General features: G+C 47.0%; 1 protein-coding gene across 1 annotated transcript; it reads left to right on the top strand.

Annotated features, from left to right (window-relative positions):
- The first annotated feature begins 910 nt into the window (after positions 1–910).
- LOC135979848 (maestro heat-like repeat-containing protein family member 2A) lies at positions 911–17,894 on the top strand. Its single transcript, XM_065580014.1, has 9 exons — positions 911–6,852; positions 9,271–9,475; positions 11,527–11,669; positions 13,227–13,349; positions 14,218–14,380; positions 14,936–15,034; positions 16,322–16,473; positions 17,014–17,157; positions 17,499–17,894. The coding sequence occupies exons 2-9, from the start codon at positions 9,436–9,438 to the stop codon at positions 17,517–17,519; spliced, it is 885 nt and encodes a 294-aa protein (XP_065436086.1). The 5' UTR covers positions 911–6,852; positions 9,271–9,435; the 3' UTR covers positions 17,520–17,894.
- Positions 17,895–18,000: the final 106 nt, after the last annotated feature.

Below are 18,000 nucleotides of genomic sequence, written 5' to 3'. Positions count from 1 at the left end.
GGCTAAACCTTTAAAAAATAAAAAAGCAGCACTTGTCCTTTGATAGGGGAAAAAGTCCCCAAACACACTGCCCACAAAAAGTTGAAAGATCTAGTGCCATTCATCTTTTACTCCTTCCTAACCTGTAAAGGCAGCCCTTACAGAAGTCACATCTATCACCCTTAAGAGGCATACAGCAAAAAAGCATGAGTTTTCTGTGACTTAGTAAACCCCTTTCGACTCAACAATCACTAAGAAACAGAGAGGTAAATGAATGCTGCTGCATGTGAGGCTTCCTGCCTAGAGTTAGAAGAGAGAACACAGCAAGTGGATGACAGCAGCTGCCACGTTAGGAAGCAGAGACTGGCTGTGGTGGCAGGACCCTGTGTGACACACTCGGGGGTGCAGATCCGACTCCAGCTGAACTGCCACACGCCCGCAGCAGCAGCAGGTCCGCTCCACACACTGTCTGTGCAGTTTTCAGAGTAGCAGCCGTGTTAGTCTGTATCTGCAAAAAGAACAGGAGTTAACCCATTTTTACTCCTACAAAAGTTTTTTTTTCTCCTGCTGACAATAGCTCATCTTAATTAATTGGCCTCTTAGAGTTGGTAGGGTAACTCCCACCTTTTCATGTTCTCTGTATGTATATAGATCTCCTCACTATATGTGCCATTCTATGCATCTGATGAAGTGGGCCGTAGCCCACGAAAGCTTATGCTCACATAAATGTGTTAGTCTCTAAGGTGCCACAAGTACACCTGTTCTTTTTGTCTGTACAGTGGTTGTGACTTCGGGCCACCTGACCCAGCCCGGATCCACCCTGGCTCCAGTCCCCGAGCCCAGCCGCGGCGCAGAGCGGTGTGTGCCCGGTCCTCATGCCCGGCATGCCCACCCGTGGCCGGCCTGACAGCAGCGGGGGGAGCGGGCAATGCTGCGGGCTACTGCGGCTCATGCCCACACACTGCAGACCGTGACCCTTGTCCCGGCCACACCCTGCCCAGCCCGTGCACTGAGCAGCGGCTCATGGACACGCCCAGACCTGTCCTGTCACGGGGCCTTCACCCCTCCGCCGTGCCCACCCGGCGCCCGCAGCCCCCCACAGGACCGCCTGGGAAGAGGGCACCGGGAAGCACCCAGCAGGAGAAGGAGGTGCTGCTGGACGAAGACAACGAACTCTGGGTGCAGCTATGCCACATGCACATCACTGATGTCTCCAAGTGAGCGTGCTCAGCCCTGCCCGACACACCCCTCCGTGCCCTGCCCATCCCGCCGGATATGCCCCTCCGTGCCCCACCCAGGGACGCAGGGCCGGCTCTCGGCACCAGCAAAACAAGCTGGTGCTTGGGGCGGCACATTTTTAGTGGCAGCATGGCCAGCACCAGAATGCCGCCCCTGCCGCCCCTAAAAGTGTGCCCCGGCCACCCTAGCTCACTTCCGCTGCTGCTGCCGCTCGCACGTCACTGCTCCCCCTCCCTCCCAGGTTCTCAAACCTGCGAAGGGAGGGGGAGAGCCCGAATGGCCACGGTGCGCGAAACAGCTGATTCGCGCGCCGCTTCTCCCCCTCCCTCTTTCCTAGGCTTGAGAGCCTGGGGGGAGGAGGCAGGGCTGGGGATTTGGGGAAGGGGCGGAGTTGAGGCAGGGCCGGGGGTGGGGTAAGAAAAAAAATGGGGGGTGGGTGGGCTGCCAAAATTGTTTTTGCTTGGGGAGGCAAAAATCCTAGAGCCGGCCCTGCAGGGACAGGACCCATCCCCCCCCCCCCCCCCCCCGCCGGACACACCACTCTGTGCCCCACCCAATGCCTAGTGCCGGGACTTGCTACCGCCCTCCTTCGGCACAGCCCTCTCCTCCACGTCCACTGCCAGGACCTCCCGCTCAGACACACCTCTCTCACCCAGTGCCAGGACAGCCCACCCCGTTGACACACCCCCTCCCCCTCTTTTCCAGTGCCGGGACTTCCCCCATCCCCCCCTTCAGACACAGCCCTCCCCACCCTGTGGCCCACTCGGGCACACCCCTCCCCTTCCGTTCCCACCCAGTGCTGGAACCCCACTCCCCCTTGGATACACTCCTCTCCCACCCAGTGCAAGGACACCCCCAGCAACACACCCCTCTCCTGCTCAGTGGCAGGACTTCCCCTCCCCCTCAGTGCTGGGGCCTGTCCCTCAGACATGCTCCTCTCTGAGTGTTGAGACCCCCTGGACCCAGCCCCTCTCCCCAAAGGACCCCTGAGTGCTCCCTTCCAGAACAATTGTCTGCCTCTCCTCTCGGGAATCCCCCTGGACATTCTCTTCCCCCGATCCCAGGATTTCCCCAGGCACCTCACAGCCCCTTGAGTGAGTCCCTCACCGACCTCCTGCTGGACCTGCCACTGCCCTCAGCCCCCCCCCATCAGGGCACCAGGAGCCCCCAGAGGTGCACTGAACTCTGCCCTGGGGTAACTTGGGAAGAGTCCCCCCCCGCCCCGTCTGAGGCTCTCGAGGCAGAGAACCGTGGTGCCCGTGGGGTGGAGGCTCCATCCCCTGTAGCATAGGACAGCGCACCCCCATACCTCTAAGGCAGTGCCTGGCTCCGGCCTGACCCCTCTCCCTGCTGCAGGAAGGTGACGGAGCTGCTGCGCACCTTCTGTGAGAGCAAGATGCTGACCACGGACGAGGTGCGGTGCGGGCTGGGAGGGGGAGCCTGGGACGGGGGAACCCAATCCCACTGCCACTGATGGGGAGGGGAGGCTGCCCTGTTGCCCTAGGAGGGGTTGGTGGTGGTGGGGGAGGGCTGTCCAATTGCTCCCAGGGTTTGCCTGTAAAGGGCTAAGAGGTGTATGCGGAGCCCCCTGCTCCCCAGCCTGGGCTCTGGAGCTCCCCACGGTGAGGGAGGGCAAAGTCCCATGGGGCGGGGTCAGAAAGCAGGGTCAGGGCCGCGCAGGAAGAGCTGCAGGGAGCCAGCGCTGACATCTCCCTGGCCCGCTGCCGCTTTACATCTCAAGGGGCACTTGGGTTGCGGGGCTCCCGTCTCATTCCAGCTAGCCTGGGAAGAGCAGGTCTAACCCAAGCCACTGCCACGCGTGGCCTGAGTGACCCGTCCTGGCACGTGTGGTTGGGCTGCTGCGGCTGTCCCCAGGCAAGGCCTCTGCCTTGCAGGGAGCTCTGTGTGCTGGGAGGTGCCAGGATATCACCACCGCCTCCCTCCAGGTCAACATCGAGGACCTGTTGCAAATCCTGAGGAAGATACCCGCGTACCAGAGAGAGCTGAACAAGGTAACGGGGCTGGGGCTGTTAGTGGGCGGGGGGCAGGGCATTCAGTGGGGCTGATGGGGGAGGCAGGGTGCTCTGTGGGGCTGGTGAGGAACAGTAGGGATTCTCTGGGGGGCAGGGCACTCCACTTTACTGCCTGATGAGAGCTGCTGACCTGTCCCATCGGACAGAGCCATTTCCCCCCCGCCAGGGGCTGTGTGGCACCATGGGCAGCAGCCTGCTTGTCAGTGCCCAGAGCTGCCACGTTACTCCCAGCCAGTGGTTCCCAAACTTTAACCCCTTTCTCTAAAATTGTGAAATCTCGTGAACCCCCTCCTAAAAATGAATATTTCCAGGGTTTTACATTTAAATTTCCTCAGTGTGATGGATGCACTTGCTTTGCTCTGCATAGCTCTTTGAAGTCCGGAACCTTTGGAGAAAGATAAAGTCTCAGGTCTGGTTCAGCATCAAGTCTGTTTCTGTATTTGGTTTTCAGATGTGCATACGAGGAAAACGCTTTCTCGCATGAGTATGTTGTTGAAAATGGTAACAAAACGGCAGCAGCTTTTTCTGCCAGAAGGTGGTACTTGTTTCTTAAACTCAGCCAAAAGTTGATCAATGACAGATTTCTGAAACTCCTTCTCAGTTCGTAATCACAGGAGATCTCAATCAATTTCTCTTTTTCCTCAGTGTTCAATATCTGTGTTGAGAAAGTGGTATCATCAAAAGGGTTGCGAATCCAGTCATTATCGCCTGATATAGCTGCAAAGTAATCCCTGAATGTTGTGCAAAGTCCTTTTAGGTGTGCAGTTATATTGGTTTTAGTGCACTGATCCAACTGAAGTTTATGTTCTGCCAGGAAGTCATGAAGATTACTGAAACACTCAGTTTGATTGTTTTCCAAACAACTTTCCCAGAACTGTAACTTCTTTATCATGGATTCAACTCGGTCTTGCACATTGAAAACTGTTATATTGAGACCTTGAAGAGATAAATTTAGGTCATTAATTCTTGAGAAAATATCTGCTAAATAAGCTAGGCTCTGGAGCCAGACATTATTTTCCATACAGCTGGCAAGGTGGAAAGGGTGGCTGTTGAAAAAAAACCTAGGATTTCCGTTCTAACCTCAAACAAGCGCACCAGGATTTTGCCCCACGAGAGCCATCTAACTTCAGTATGGGTCAACAGACAATCGTGTCTACTACCCATTTCTTCACAAAGTACGTGAAATATTCTGGAATTTGTTGGCCGTGATTTTATGAAATTCACCATTTTCACTGCATTGTCCAGCACTTCCTTCAGTCCCTCAGGCATGTGTTTTGTTGCGAGGGCTTGTCTATGGATGCTGCAATGAGTCCAAGAGACTTTTGATGCAACCTTTTTTGTTCGAGCTACAAATCCAGTATACTTCCCCATCATTGATGTGGCCCCATCAGTGCAAATGCCTAGGCAACGAGACCAATCTATTTCCTTTTCTTGAAAATATGCATTAGTGAGATTGAAGATATCTTCTCCAGTTGTACATTCTTCCAATGGTCGGCAAAACAACAAGTCTTCAACCAGACCTTCATTCACATAACGTACAAACAGTAGCAAAATAGCTAGATTAGCTACATCAGTCGATTCATCCAACTGTATAGCATAATATGGACTATTTTTCACTCTCTGTACAATTGTGGTCTCTACGTTATTTGACATGTCATTAATTCTTCGTGACAACGTATTATTGGACAAAGGTACCATGTCAATCCTTTTTGCAGCCTTTTCTCCGAGCAGGCAATGAACTACGTCTTTTATACATGGACCAATCAAGCTCTCTGCTACGGTATGGGCTTCTGATGCTTTTGCTACTCGGTAGCTCACGCGGTATGATGCTTCAAGTGCATTTTCATTATCAGTACTTGCTTTGGATATAAAACTGGTAATGTCACTTTTCCTCTCAGCTAATTTTCGCTTGAAAAAAATCAACAGGCTTGTCGAGTTGTGCAGGATGCCTAGTTTGTAAATGGCGCCGAAGTAGAGAAGGTTTGAGGCTGCTGTTTGCTAGAACATCACCACAAATCACACACAGTGGTTTTGGACATTCTTGATCACCAATGCATGTAAAGCCATATTTTATACAATCATCTTCATATTTTCTTTTCTTTGTAAGTGACTTTCCAGGACCATCATGATCATTAGACGTAGATTTTCCACAGTGTGGACTTGAGGAAACACTAGCTGATTCCAGTGTCTTTACACTTTCCTTTTTCAGCCACTTATCCATTGAACTTGTGTACAAAAGTTCTAATAAAAACAACACAGAGAGACTGCTAACAACCAACCAACTAGAAAATGAGAAGATTCACTCAAGTCTCACTGAAGCAAAACAGCACTCGAGAGAGAATGACAATTACAGAGACACCTTAACACTGCTACACTGGCTACAACATGCTTCCGGCTGGTTTGGCTCCCAAACAGCTTTTCTTCCGCCACGAGGTTTCTCCCTAGGAGGGTGCCCAGCGAGGGACAAATTAGCTTGGACCACCCCCCACGTACAGCATTGCTCCTGCTAACTCTGTCCTCCATGCCAACTTCCCCTGTCTGACGAGGACAGGAGTCCGAGCTGCCACCTGCAGGTCTGGGGGGCTCAGCTGCCACCCTGCCCACCACAGGGCTCAGGCTACTGGCCCCGCGCCAGGGCCTGGGCTGCTGGATCCACACTCCCTGGGGCTCCTGCTGCTGGACCCCATTGACCGCCCCGGTCAACTGAGCTCCACTGAGCTTCTGCTGCAGGTCCCGCTGACCGGTGGGGTTCGGGCTGCTGGCCCCAACTACCCAGCCCCGCTCTCCCTGAGACTCGGGGCTGCCAGCTCCGCTGGAGCGCTGGGGCTCAGGCTGCCGGCCCCAACTGCCCGGCCCCGCTCTCCCTGAGGCTCGGGGCTGCCAGCTCCGCTGGAGCGCTGGGGTTTGGGCTGCTGGCCCCAACTGCCCGGCCCCGCTTTCCCTGAGGCTTGGGGCTGCCAGCTCTGCCGGAGCTCTGGGGCTCGGGCTGCCGGCTCCCCCGCTGACAGGGGCAGGGCTCAGGCTGCCGGCCCCAACTGCCCAGCCCCGCTCTCCCTGGGGCTCGGGCTGCGGCTCCCCCACTGACGGGGGTCAGGGCTCGAGCTGCCAGCCCCAATTGCCCGGCCCCGCTTTCCCTGGGGCTTGGGGCTGCCAGAGCGCTGGGGCTCAGGGCTGCCGGCTCCCCCCGCTGATGGGGGCAGGGCTTGGGCTGCCAGCCCCAACTGCACAGCCCTGCTCTCCCTGGGGCTCTGGTTGTCTGCCCTGCAACCAGGTCCCACCTGCTGCCTCCAATGCCGGGGTCCTCTGGCCACCATTAATGATTTTTTTCTTGCGAATCCCCTGTAACGTTCTGCGAACCCCCAGGGGTTCGTGAAACCCAGTTTGGGAACCAGTGGTCCACATAATAGGGTTATGAAGATGGGTCTATGGGAGGGTTTGACTTCCTCTACCATGGGCTGCTATTGCAGGAAGGAGGTTTGCTTGGAAGAGATGGGGTCCGTCTGACCAAGAAGGAGAAGAACATCTTCATGCACTGACTCACCAACCTTATGAGAAGAGCTTAAAACTAAGTTCAGAGGGGGCAGGTGAAAAAAGCCACCAGGTAAAAAAAAGGTGACCTTAATAGAGGACTAGATATTTGAGGAGAAGTAGATGTGGAAAATTGCAGTCGAATTATAGGAGAAACAAGAGGGAAATCTATGGGGGCATCTGCTTAACATCTTAGATGTCTATACACAAATGCAAGGAGTGATAATAATGGGGAATAAACAGTAAGAACTGGGAGTTTTAGTACATAAGTCATAACTCAGCTTAACTGGCATCACAGATACTTGATGGGTTCAATCTCATGACTGGAATATTGGTATAGAGGCCTATAGCTTGTTCAGGAAGGACAGGCAGGGAAAAAAAGAGGAAGTATTGCATTGTACACTTGTTCTGAGGTCTGGAAGGAGGTGAGAAGCAGACCAGTTGAAAGTCTCTGAGTAAAGATAAAAGAGGGAAAAAACAGGGGTGATGTCCTGGTAGGGGTCTATTACATATCACTTGTCAAGGTTCCTTCCCCACTCTGAACTTTAGGGTACAGATGTAGGGACCTGCATGAAAACCTCTAAGCTTCTCTACCAGCTTAGATCTGCTTTTGCTGCCACCACTCCCAATGTGCTAAGTCCCTTCCCTGGGTAGCCTTGAGAGACTCTTCCACCAATTCCCTGGTGAACACTGATCCAAAACCCCTTGGATCTTAAAACAAGGAGGAATTAATCATCCCCCCCCCTTCCCTTTCCCCCCACCAATTCCTGGTGAGTCCAGATCAATCCCCTTGGATCTTAGAACAAGGAAAAATCAATCAGGTTCTTAAAAAGAAGGCTTTTAATTAAAGAAAGAAAGGTGAAATCAGGATGGAAAATAACTTTACAGGGTAATCAAACTTAAAGAGCTCAGAGGACCCCCCTCTAGCCTTAGGTTCAAAGTTACAGCAAACAGAGGTAGGTTTCAGAGTAGCAGCCGTGTTAGTCTGTATCCGCAAAAAGAAGAACAGGAGTACTTGTGGCACCTTAGAGACTAACAAATTTATTAGAGCATAAGCTTTCGTGGACTACAGCCCACTTCTTCGGATGCATATAGAATGGAACATATATTGAGGAGATATATATACACACTCTGTATGTGTGTATATATATCTCCTCAATATATGTTCCATTCTATATGCATCCGAAGAAGTGGGCTGTAGTCCACGAAAGCTTATGCTCTAATAAATTTGTTAGTCTCTAAGGTGCCACAAGTACTCCTGTTCTTCTTCAAACAGAGGTAAACACTCTAGCAAAAGGAACATTTACAAGTTGAGAAAACAAAGATAAAACTAACACACCTTGCCTGGCTGTACTTACAAGTTTGGAATATGAGAGACTTGTTCAGAAAGATTTGGAGAGCATGGATTGACGTCTGGTCCCTCTTAGTCCCAAGAGCGAACAACCACCAAAACAAAGAGCACAAACAAAAGCCTTTCGCCCACCAAGATTTGAAAGTATCTTGTCCCCTTATTGGTCGTTTGGGTCAGGTGTCAGCCAGGTTACCTGAGCTTCTTAACCCTTTACAGGCAAAAGGACTTTGGAGTCTCTGGCCAGGAGGGATTCTACAGTATTGTACACAGGAGGGCGGTTACCTTTCCCTTTATACTTATGACACCCCAAATCAGGAAGAGGAGGGAGATGAGGCATTTCTAGAACAAATAACAGAAATATCCAAAACACAAATCCTGATAATAATGGGGGACTTTACCTACCCAGACATCTAATTATCCAGTAAGTTCCTGGAATATACTGGGGACAATGCTTTGTTTCAGAAAATGGAGGAAGTAACCAGGGGGACAGCCATTTTAGACTTGATTCTGACCAACAGGGAGGAGCTGGTTGTGAAGGTGGAAGGTGATTTGGGTGAAAGTGATCATGAATGATAGATTTCATGATTCTAAGGAAAGGAAGGAGTGAGAATGATAGAAGAAGGACTAGAAAAAGCAGACTTTAACATACTCAGAGAATTGGTCGGTAGCCACCCATGAGAAAAAAATCTAAGGCATAAAGGAGTTCAGGAAAGCTGACAGTTTCTCAAGGAGACAATATTAAAGGCACAACTGCCAATGCAAAGTTTCATCTGGCTTTTTGATCAACCAAATTAAAAAGCAAAGGAAACCTGCCAACCAACCACACTCAAGTGTCACTGTGCATTCTCCAAGGCCGTTTCTTCTCTTTCTTGCTTTGGTGCTTTTATTTTATATAATTTCAACCAGGAGCAGATTTTCAGATTAAACCGATAGTGGAAAGTATGGCAAACTGAGAGAGGGACCGAATCAAAATTCAAAATGACGGCGAGAGAATGAGAAATTCGACACTGGAGCAAATTTAGCCACCTATTGGACTGCTTACATGTATGGGCCCAGATATTGAAATGTATTAAGGTTCCTAACATCTATTGATTTCAGTGCGAGTTAGGAGCCTAAATAACTTTGACCATGTAATTACAGCACATACCTGGTCAGCAGCAGTTTATGTGGTGTGCCACAGTCACATGGATGTCATAATAGTGCTTGCATAATCTTAACTGGCTATCCTGGACATGACTGACTGAGAGGCCAGCTGCCTATCAGTACGGGAGCTCTTTGGAGGTCGGACTGAAGGAAGTATTAAACATGAATAAATTTGTGAGTGAGCAGGAGGTAATGGACAGAGGTAAGGGTCAGCATTGTATTCTCTATATCCTTTCTATAATCACAAACACATTTAGAAAGCATAGGCATACAGATAGATTAGCTGTAATGTTCTCCATTTATATGACCAGAATCTCAGCTGCTGTAAACCAGTGTCGCTCTGTTGACTTCCTTGTAGCTGTGTTGATTTACACCAGTTAAGGAGTTGGCCTACAGCCTCTAGACCTGCAAACTTTCCTGAGAATCTGAGTTTCTATTGAATGCTATGGGGGAGATCTTCCATCTTTCTCCCAGTTGTTTTATGTTTATTATGGGTCCTCATTTTGTGTCTTCTGCATCCATGGAGCCAAGATCTAGCTGTGGAATCCACCAGAGATGGGGGAAATTAGAACAAAAAAATGCAGAAGGACTTCTCCTCTAGCTGTCTAAATGAAGCTCTGCTAATATCTTAAATGCAGGATAAGAAAGCATGGGGTCACATTTCTTAGCAACACTAGTGCTCCTAATCCCACACTATCACTACTGCAGCTAGATGGGCAGTGTAGGTTACAGTTATGATTCAGTTTGCATCTGGGTGTTAGAACTGAAGGATGCAATTTGCATAAAGGATGGGTAATCACCTAACCTCAAGCAGTCTTTCCTGGGAAGGGGAAATCTTGTTAGTTCCTCCTTCATGCTTTGGAATGCTGTTACAATGGAAACAGATAAATATGGCATTTCAGAGTTCTTGTTAAATATTAAGTCACCTGGAGAATTTCTGCCCACAGCTAAGAGATACATGGGAGATAAAATCCGGATTTTTTTAATATATCAGCTATTTCATAGTTTCATAGAGTTTAAGGCCAGAAGGGACCATTAGATCATCTAGTCTGACTTCCTGTATTTCACAGGCCATTAAAATGTCACCTAGCAACCCTACACTGAACCCAAAAACTTGTCTTGCACTAAAACATTTCAGTCTTTAGGAGACTAAACTCTTGTGTGCCATAGGCAGAGGACAGGAGAGACTGCGGTTCCACCAATGCCTGAGGCCCTTGCAACGGTAGAGAATTGATTAGGTCAGATATACCCACATGATCCTAGCAGGTGATCAGTGTCCCATCCTCCCACCCAAAGGTCCCTGCCACTCTGAGCAGGGGGAAATTCCTTCCCACTCACAACTCTGGAGATCAATTGGACCCTGAGCATGTGAGCAGGACATCTAAGGAAACAGATTCTCTGAACCATCTTGGAGCACTGGTCCACCTTACTAGGTGTCCCTTCTCCTGCTATGGTCAGTCCCTGATGTTTCAGATGAAGGTTGGAGGGAACCACTTGACCCCATTCACAGCATACACCTAGTCAATTGTGCATGGGGGAAAGTCCTTTATGACCTCTACAGGCAACTGGATGAAGAACTCTGTTCCATGAGTCTTCTCTGCAAGTATTTAAACAACCATACAATAAGATTAAAGGCTTTCTTCAAAACAGGGGGCCTAAAGTTAGGCTTCTAAATTCATACTGAGGTCTAAAAAAGTGGCCTGATTTTCACGAGATACTGAGCCCCAAAAAGTTCCCAGCATAGCCAATAGGTACATCTGGGTGCTCAGGATTTTTGAAAATGAGGTCCTGACTAAGCAAAACTCTTAAGCAGGTGCTTAACTTTAGGTCTCTTTGTTGGCTTAGAGTTAAGCATATGATTAGGATGCTGACTCAGGGCATAGGTGCCTTAATATGGATTTACGAGCTTAAGTTTAGGCACCCAGTTTTGAAAAATTTGGCCATAAATTATTATTCTGTATGCGATCAAAACTCTTGAATTGATAGTAAAGAGGGAAAGGAAGATTATTTTACGTGGGGATCTACTTGAAAGGAGCAAATTTTCTTCATTATGATTTCCCCCCAAACACATTGGGTAGTTCAGCAAACAAACCTGGTCATCAGGAGCAAGGAAGAGGATTTACATGATTCCCAGGTCTACTTCTCAAAGTGTTTGGGCTCCTGCAGAATTCTTTACTGGATAATGAATTAAAGAGGCCAGCATCAATTTCTACTATCAGTGGTAACCAACCGAATCCTTTTATTTAATTTCAGGTGTTTATAATGAGGTTGTTTCCCTCCTGGCAAATATGGATGACCAAGATAAGGGCAAAATTGCCCTCAGGATTGCCTTGATAGCTGAGACCAAGCTGGCTAGCGTTGTGACAGTGCTGCTAGAGAAACTGCAACAGGATGAGGTAGGGCAGTTTCATGAAATTACATCTGCTTTCCATGTGTCCACACCAAATTCTGCCTGACTTCAGGGGGGTATAGGGGAACGCATGGGGGTAATTCAGTATAGAACTTGGACTGGCGCACCATCAGTATAATCAGTATTCACCCTTCTGTCCTCAGGCATAAACTCATAATGCAAAATGCTGTTATTACAGATCAGGATGATATAATGGTCTATAAAGAGAGCATTGTCCTTTTACACACAGTGGAGTACATGGGCTGGATATAGTAAAAGTACACTGTAGGACTTGCAGTAAGCTCTTCCAATAATACTTTGCCCTTCTTTAGCATCTTCATCCAAAAATCTCAAAGCACTTACCTAATACTAATGAGTTAAGACTCACAGCACCCTTGTGAGAATGGTAAGCATTATCCCCATTTATGGATGATTTGTGTCACAGGGAATTAAGTTACTTGCTCAACACCACTTAGCAAGTTAGTAAAAGAATGTGAATAAAACCCAAGTGAACTGACTCCCTGCTCTAAATCCTAGGCTCATTAATTATGCAAGTGCGCAGTAGTGCAGAATTCCCCCAGGAGTAATATTCAGACCCCTTTTTCCATTTATTAATACTTGCATCCAACAAGTCCATTTCTCTATTAAGGGCCAACACAGAAGGCATTTTAGTTCCAATTAAAGTACTAGGAGGCCAAGACAAGCAGTTCAGTTCAGAACTGAACTTGGCCTCCTAATATTTTAATTATTTGAATCACTCAATTAATTATGCTAATTAATTTGATTAATTACTTGAATTACGTACTGCTTATGTATTCATAAGTTATCAGTGACAATTTTCAATTAAAAACATCCTCCTTCCATTTAAGAATGAATGGAAGGAGCTTCTCCCCAGTGGAGCTGTCTGGTATGATTGCAGTGTGCAGAAGCATTCCTTTTCAAGCAGAACCACTGGAATGTTTAGCCAGTCAAGAGATCTGATTGGCTTTGAACATTCCAAAGTGCTTTATGACCTTGGCATGCAGGTCACATAGATGTAGATCTAACTGCTGAGTTAATTTCCCCTAGGAGCTGTTGAGGACTTATTGCAGGAGTTGGGTATTTTGTAATTACAAATTTACAAATTCTGTCTGGAGTGGATAGAGCAAGGGCAAGGTACTCATTTGTATTGTTTGTTTTAAATAAATGAAACTAGATAAGGGGGCGTGAAGGAGGCTTATTCTGGCTCTATTCTCTCCAGGAAGATTAAAATATGTAATTGCTCGGCTGCTTCTGAAGTGCTGCTAAATGCGGTGATTGGAGGGCATGGCATGTTTTACACCACTTAAGCCAATGCAGGCTGAGGAGTCGGTGTGGCCTCGTGGATAGGATTCTGGATAATGACTCAGGAGACATGGATTCTCTTCCTGGCCACAGACCTGCTCTGTTATGATAAGACTTGGGCTAGTCATTTCATGTTTGGATTGTAAGCTCTTTAGGGCAGGGGCTTATTTGCCAAATGACTGTGTGGTAATCAAGAAAAACTTTTGCCAATTGTTTGTTCTCTTTTATGTTTTGTCCGCAGCGAGACAGAGTTGACATTTACTGTGTCCTGGAGAAAATATTACAGCAGGACACCGGGGGCCTAGAGAGAAGGCTACTGAACAAAATAATAACCCTGGCCTCAAACCACATGAGAGAGACTCAGGTAAGTTAGTTCTCCCGAGATACTGATCAAAGGATCCAAAGCTTTAACTAATTAAAACTCTTTTTGAGGGGGTAAACTATATACTGAAACAAAAATATATTCTCCTATTAGAGGCCTACACCTTCCTCCAGACCAAAGCCCAGGTCCTAGACAGCACTTGTGCACATGCATAGGATGGGAGAACTCACATGCGAAAGTTACACATGTGCTTAAGTGTTTTGCGGGATCAGGACCTGAGACACATGATATCAGACACAGAGACAGGCCTATGGTTTCTGAACGAGCAAGTCTTTCCCAAAGTCTACTAGGGATTTCATTATTGATCCTGATGTTATGTGGAAGGCGCTCTGATACTATAGCGATAAGTGGCAGTATAAAGCCCCAAGACAGACAGAATCTGAGCTGTCTCCTAAAGCAGCAGCATTGGATTTAGAATATAGTTTGCCAGCAGGAAAACCCATGGAAAAATCCCTCTCTTGTTCCAAAGGAAGTCAGCCTCCTTTTGGGGGACAGTTTATTCCAGGAAAGCTCTCTGAATATCTTGAAGCTGCCCAGTCTGTGTCTCACTACCTCCTCAGGGAAGAGCAGGGAAAAATATCATATGACATCCACCACAAGTAGCTAATAGTAAATAGTCTAACTAAGCAGCTTGCAAGGAACTCAAAGGCTGAAAATTGTTTAGCCAAATGACTTGATGAATATTTATGACTAATGACTCTAGCCACAGAAAGTTGGGAGGCTTCATTCACAACTTATGCACAGAAATAAGGACTTGACTCATATAAACAACTCTGGCTAGTGCAACCGGCTTCACTCACCTCAGTCTCTCTCTCTCTCTCTCTCTCTGTTTTTTTTTTGTTGTTGTTAGGAAGCAACAAATGAACTAAAAGTGGCAGCTAGCAACACCTTAGTGACCCTGGCTCGCTGCTATTTCTATGAGGTGATGTACGAGCTGCAGTGTCGTCTGAAACTACTGGGGCTGCCTGAAGAGTTTGTTTTCATTACACTGGGCAACCTGTCATCAGCCTATGGTATGGTAATTTCCATCTTTTGTTTCAAAGTTATTGTCTTTCATTTAAGGACAGGGGATTACTCTCTCTACCTAAAAATGTTACAGCTAAACAGAGCTCTGTTTGAGTGTGTGCATGAGGGTGTGTGTGGGGAGAGACACAAGATTAACTGCTGTTGCTAGTTCTTGGCTTCCAGATCATGAGCTATCCAGACGGAGGTGCAAGCTCTAACTTATGTCCCTGACTGAAGTTCCTGAAGGATCGGATGGGGGAAGGTCAGGTCTAGTGGAGCTCTTCTCCACCCCACTTCCCATCCTGTCCCAGTGCTCTCTCCCCTTACTCTGGGAGTGAGTTGGCCTTTGGGCACAGCTGTACACTGGTGGAGGATTCCCCTCTTCAGGGTGAATCCCCCACTGGCTTTCAATGGCTGCTTTAAAGCCATTCTGCTCTGCTTACGCAGCACAAAATGGCCTAGGAGCCCATAGCATCCTGCCCCACGGTGTTTCTAAGTGTGTTGTAAGAAGGCGGAGAGCAGCTGATTATCTTTCTTCCTTCTCTTCTGGCCTTTTTCTGCAGCACTTGAGTGTATCCCTTATGTGGGAATGACCCTGAAGCGCATGTTCTCCATGTTGGGGTTAGTCAAGGACAGCAGGCTGAGACAAGCGTTTTGTGGTGGTAAGAGCAGCACTTACTGGAGGTGCCCAAAATGGATATTGAGGGGTCTTGGTACAGATTGAAGTGACTGGCCAAGTTTGCAAACAGGCCCTGAACTGTGCTCCCTGCCCTGGATTGCACTAGGTGCTGCGTTCTTTGGCTCCCGTGGCACTCAATGAAGTTGAGAGTGCTCCGTACTTTGCAGGAGGTGCTGAGCATTTGTAAGTTCAGGCCCTTTATGACTCATGGATATAATTTAAAATAAACACACACACAAAGGCTGAAGCTGCCCATCTTCCAGGAGGCTCCTGGGGGAGGAGGTGAAGGGAGCAGATTTCATTACTGAACATTTAAAAATCCCCTGTTCTCCACTCCTCCACCCATTCTCTCCCCTTAGTTTCTTTATCATCATCTCCTTTCACCCTCTTTCTCTATCTTCTCTTCCTCTCCACTTCTCTCTTCCTTTGCTTTTCAGGTGATGCTCAGTAAGGGGTTAATCCTGTGCCTTTGAGGTAAATGGGAATTTTGCCATCAACTTCATAGAGAACAGGATTGGGCCCTAATTCTTCTTAGCAAGGACACTAGATACATCTACTTTTAGGGCAAAGTGCTCCCCAATACCTTCAAATCCCAGTAAAGCCAATGGATGTTAGGGGCACTGAACATCTTTCAGACAAACTATAACTCAAGATGAAATCCTACAGTGTAAGGGTTAAATAAACAATAACTGCAGAGGACGCGAGTCATTCAGAGGAGAGCTGGTTGAAATATTTTGATTTTTAATTATATTTTCCATAATTTTTCTTTCCAAATTTGATGAAAAACAAACCTGAAAAATGTCAATGACAATTTTGATCAGGAAGTGTGCGTCCAGTGTTTTGGAGCAGCTAAAGAGGTGGCTGAATTTTTTTGATTTTTGAAAAATATCAATGATTTTTATACTTTGCAATTTTGAAGGAAAAAAAACCTATCAGTAAAGATTTTTAATTTAATTTAAACTGCTTTTTCAACCAGCTCTAATTAAGAGGTAACAAGGAAGGGAGAAAAAATTTGTCTTCAAATGATGGTAATTGAAAAAAGATTGAGAGAGATGCAAATTTAAAAGCCTTTTCAGAAACAAGACATGGAATGGGGGGAAGAGAAATAGCTCAAAATTGATATGGGATTTCAGCGCCTAGTCCTGAACTAAGCAGTAGCTGCCATGGAATTGTAGTAAACTTTAGCCTGGGTGAGTTCACTGATAAAGCAACTTCTCCTCATTACTAATATGTCTTTTTCACATTGCCTGTCTTCTTTCCTTCCATACAGTTCTGGAAAAATGGTCAAGGGCAATAAATCTGTATTTGACTAGCTGGGATAAGAGCACATTCCCCAGCATGGGTGCATTGCGATTCTTCGATACAATTCTTCCATTCTATTGTCATGTGACCAGCAACTGGCTGCAATGTGAGGATCTGGAGGTGAGAATTGCTGGCTTTCTAAATCTTTAGCAGAAATTGTAATGTTAAATTCTATGTATCTGTCACTTTCTGTGATGATGGCATTTAATGGTAGGTCCTTTTGGATGGAACAGAGTGTCATGTAAAACATCTAAACCCCATATATTTATAATGTCACCACATCATGGAAATTCTGTCTGTACACAGTGTACATAGCTTCTAGTTTTAGGCACCTAATGTGCAGATGAACACGGGATAGTGGGCTAAATTAATTCCTGGTATAAGTCCATTCAGCTCCAGTGGAATTACAGCAGTTTTGAGTTGGCTGAGAATGCCTACTAATCTGGGGAATATTTTACCTGGTATAGTTGTGAAGTGCATTAGAATATAATCCTGAAACCAACCCTACGAATCCCGGTTCTTTACCAGGAAATATTGAGATAGGGCCGTTCCTACAGTGGAACAAGGGAAGTTGCACTCATTAGAAGTAGAAAAGGTGTGCCCATTGGATGATATTGAATGAATTCTTAGGAACATAAATTCTGTGTCTCATCTATGCAGCTCAAGCAGGCCATCATCAAAGCCCTTGGTCCCATGATGAGCCTCTTGCTACACAAAGAGGAGCATCACGATCGGATATTTGAACTGATCTCATGGCTCCTTGAGCAATATAAGGAGGACATTGATGTTTTTCATGTCACCAAGGTGAGGTACCCCTCATTAAGGTAACTGTCTATGCGTGTGCATGTATGAACTGCATGAAGAATTTGCTGCCAGTGGGGTTTCCTGGTTTAGACAGTCCAAGGGCCAGGGTTTGGGGGTGGTGGAAGGGCTTGGCTTCACTTCTTCCTTGCATCCTTTCTTGTAATTTGCTGCTTTGGGGGCTAGGGGCAGGGAATGAGAAGCAAGTTTAGTCCTTACAGCCCAGGGCCTGCTATTATGGCAGGCTTTTGTGCATCTGTACAAGAAGTGAAGGTGGATCATTTAGCATCCACGCCACATGAAACATGTAACCCAATGGGTGTGCTGTGTTTCTCCTCCCACAGTCTGATGCACAGATGATATGAGTCTACTACAGCTACCAGCAAGAGAGTTATTCCTTTAGCTCTTAGAAGCTGATGCTTTAAGTTCTGATGGTCTTTGATTTGATCTCCATTGATGAAACATGATAATGGTCATCACACAAGGCCTTTCACAATCCAGCTCTTCATGTCCATCTGGGAGCCATGACACAAGAAGAGAGAAAGAGAACTGAGTGTGCTACATTTATCATAACAATCTCAAGGTGTGAACAATGCTGCACTGTTCAGCTGATTGCAGGCAAAGAAATGTGGGCAGGGAACAGATAGAGGCCAAGACAATGGCAATGATGTAAATAAGAGGAAATGTTTATCCTCACTTAGAAGACATTTCAGACAATAAAAAGGAACATTAGAGCTGTTTGGGAATTTTCCATCAAAATATTTGACAGAAAAAGTGGTTTCCACAAAACCAAATTTGACCTGGGAAAATAGAAAAAAAAATCTAAACAAAATGTGTTGGGTCAGG

The sequence above is a fragment of the Chrysemys picta genome, unplaced genomic scaffold (genome assembly GCF_011386835.1).
Source record: "Chrysemys picta bellii isolate R12L10 unplaced genomic scaffold, ASM1138683v2 scaf1291, whole genome shotgun sequence".
In the NCBI taxonomy this organism is placed as follows: Eukaryota; Metazoa; Chordata; order Testudines; family Emydidae; genus Chrysemys; species Chrysemys picta.
This window is presented reverse-complemented; position numbering and strand designations above follow the sequence as displayed.

Bases quoted from the DNA above. Each gene is read 5' to 3' on its own strand.
- LOC135979848 (XM_065580014.1), top strand. From the start codon at position 9,436: ATGAATAAATTTGTGAGTGAGCAGGAGGTAATGGACAGAG. The intron at 15,035-16,321 runs GTAAGAGCAGCA...CCTTCCATACAG, and splicing joins GAGACAAGCGTTTTGTGGTG to TTCTGGAAAAATGGTCAAGG. The intron at 16,474-17,013 runs GTGAGAATTGCT...TCATCTATGCAG, and splicing joins TGCAATGTGAGGATCTGGAG to CTCAAGCAGGCCATCATCAA.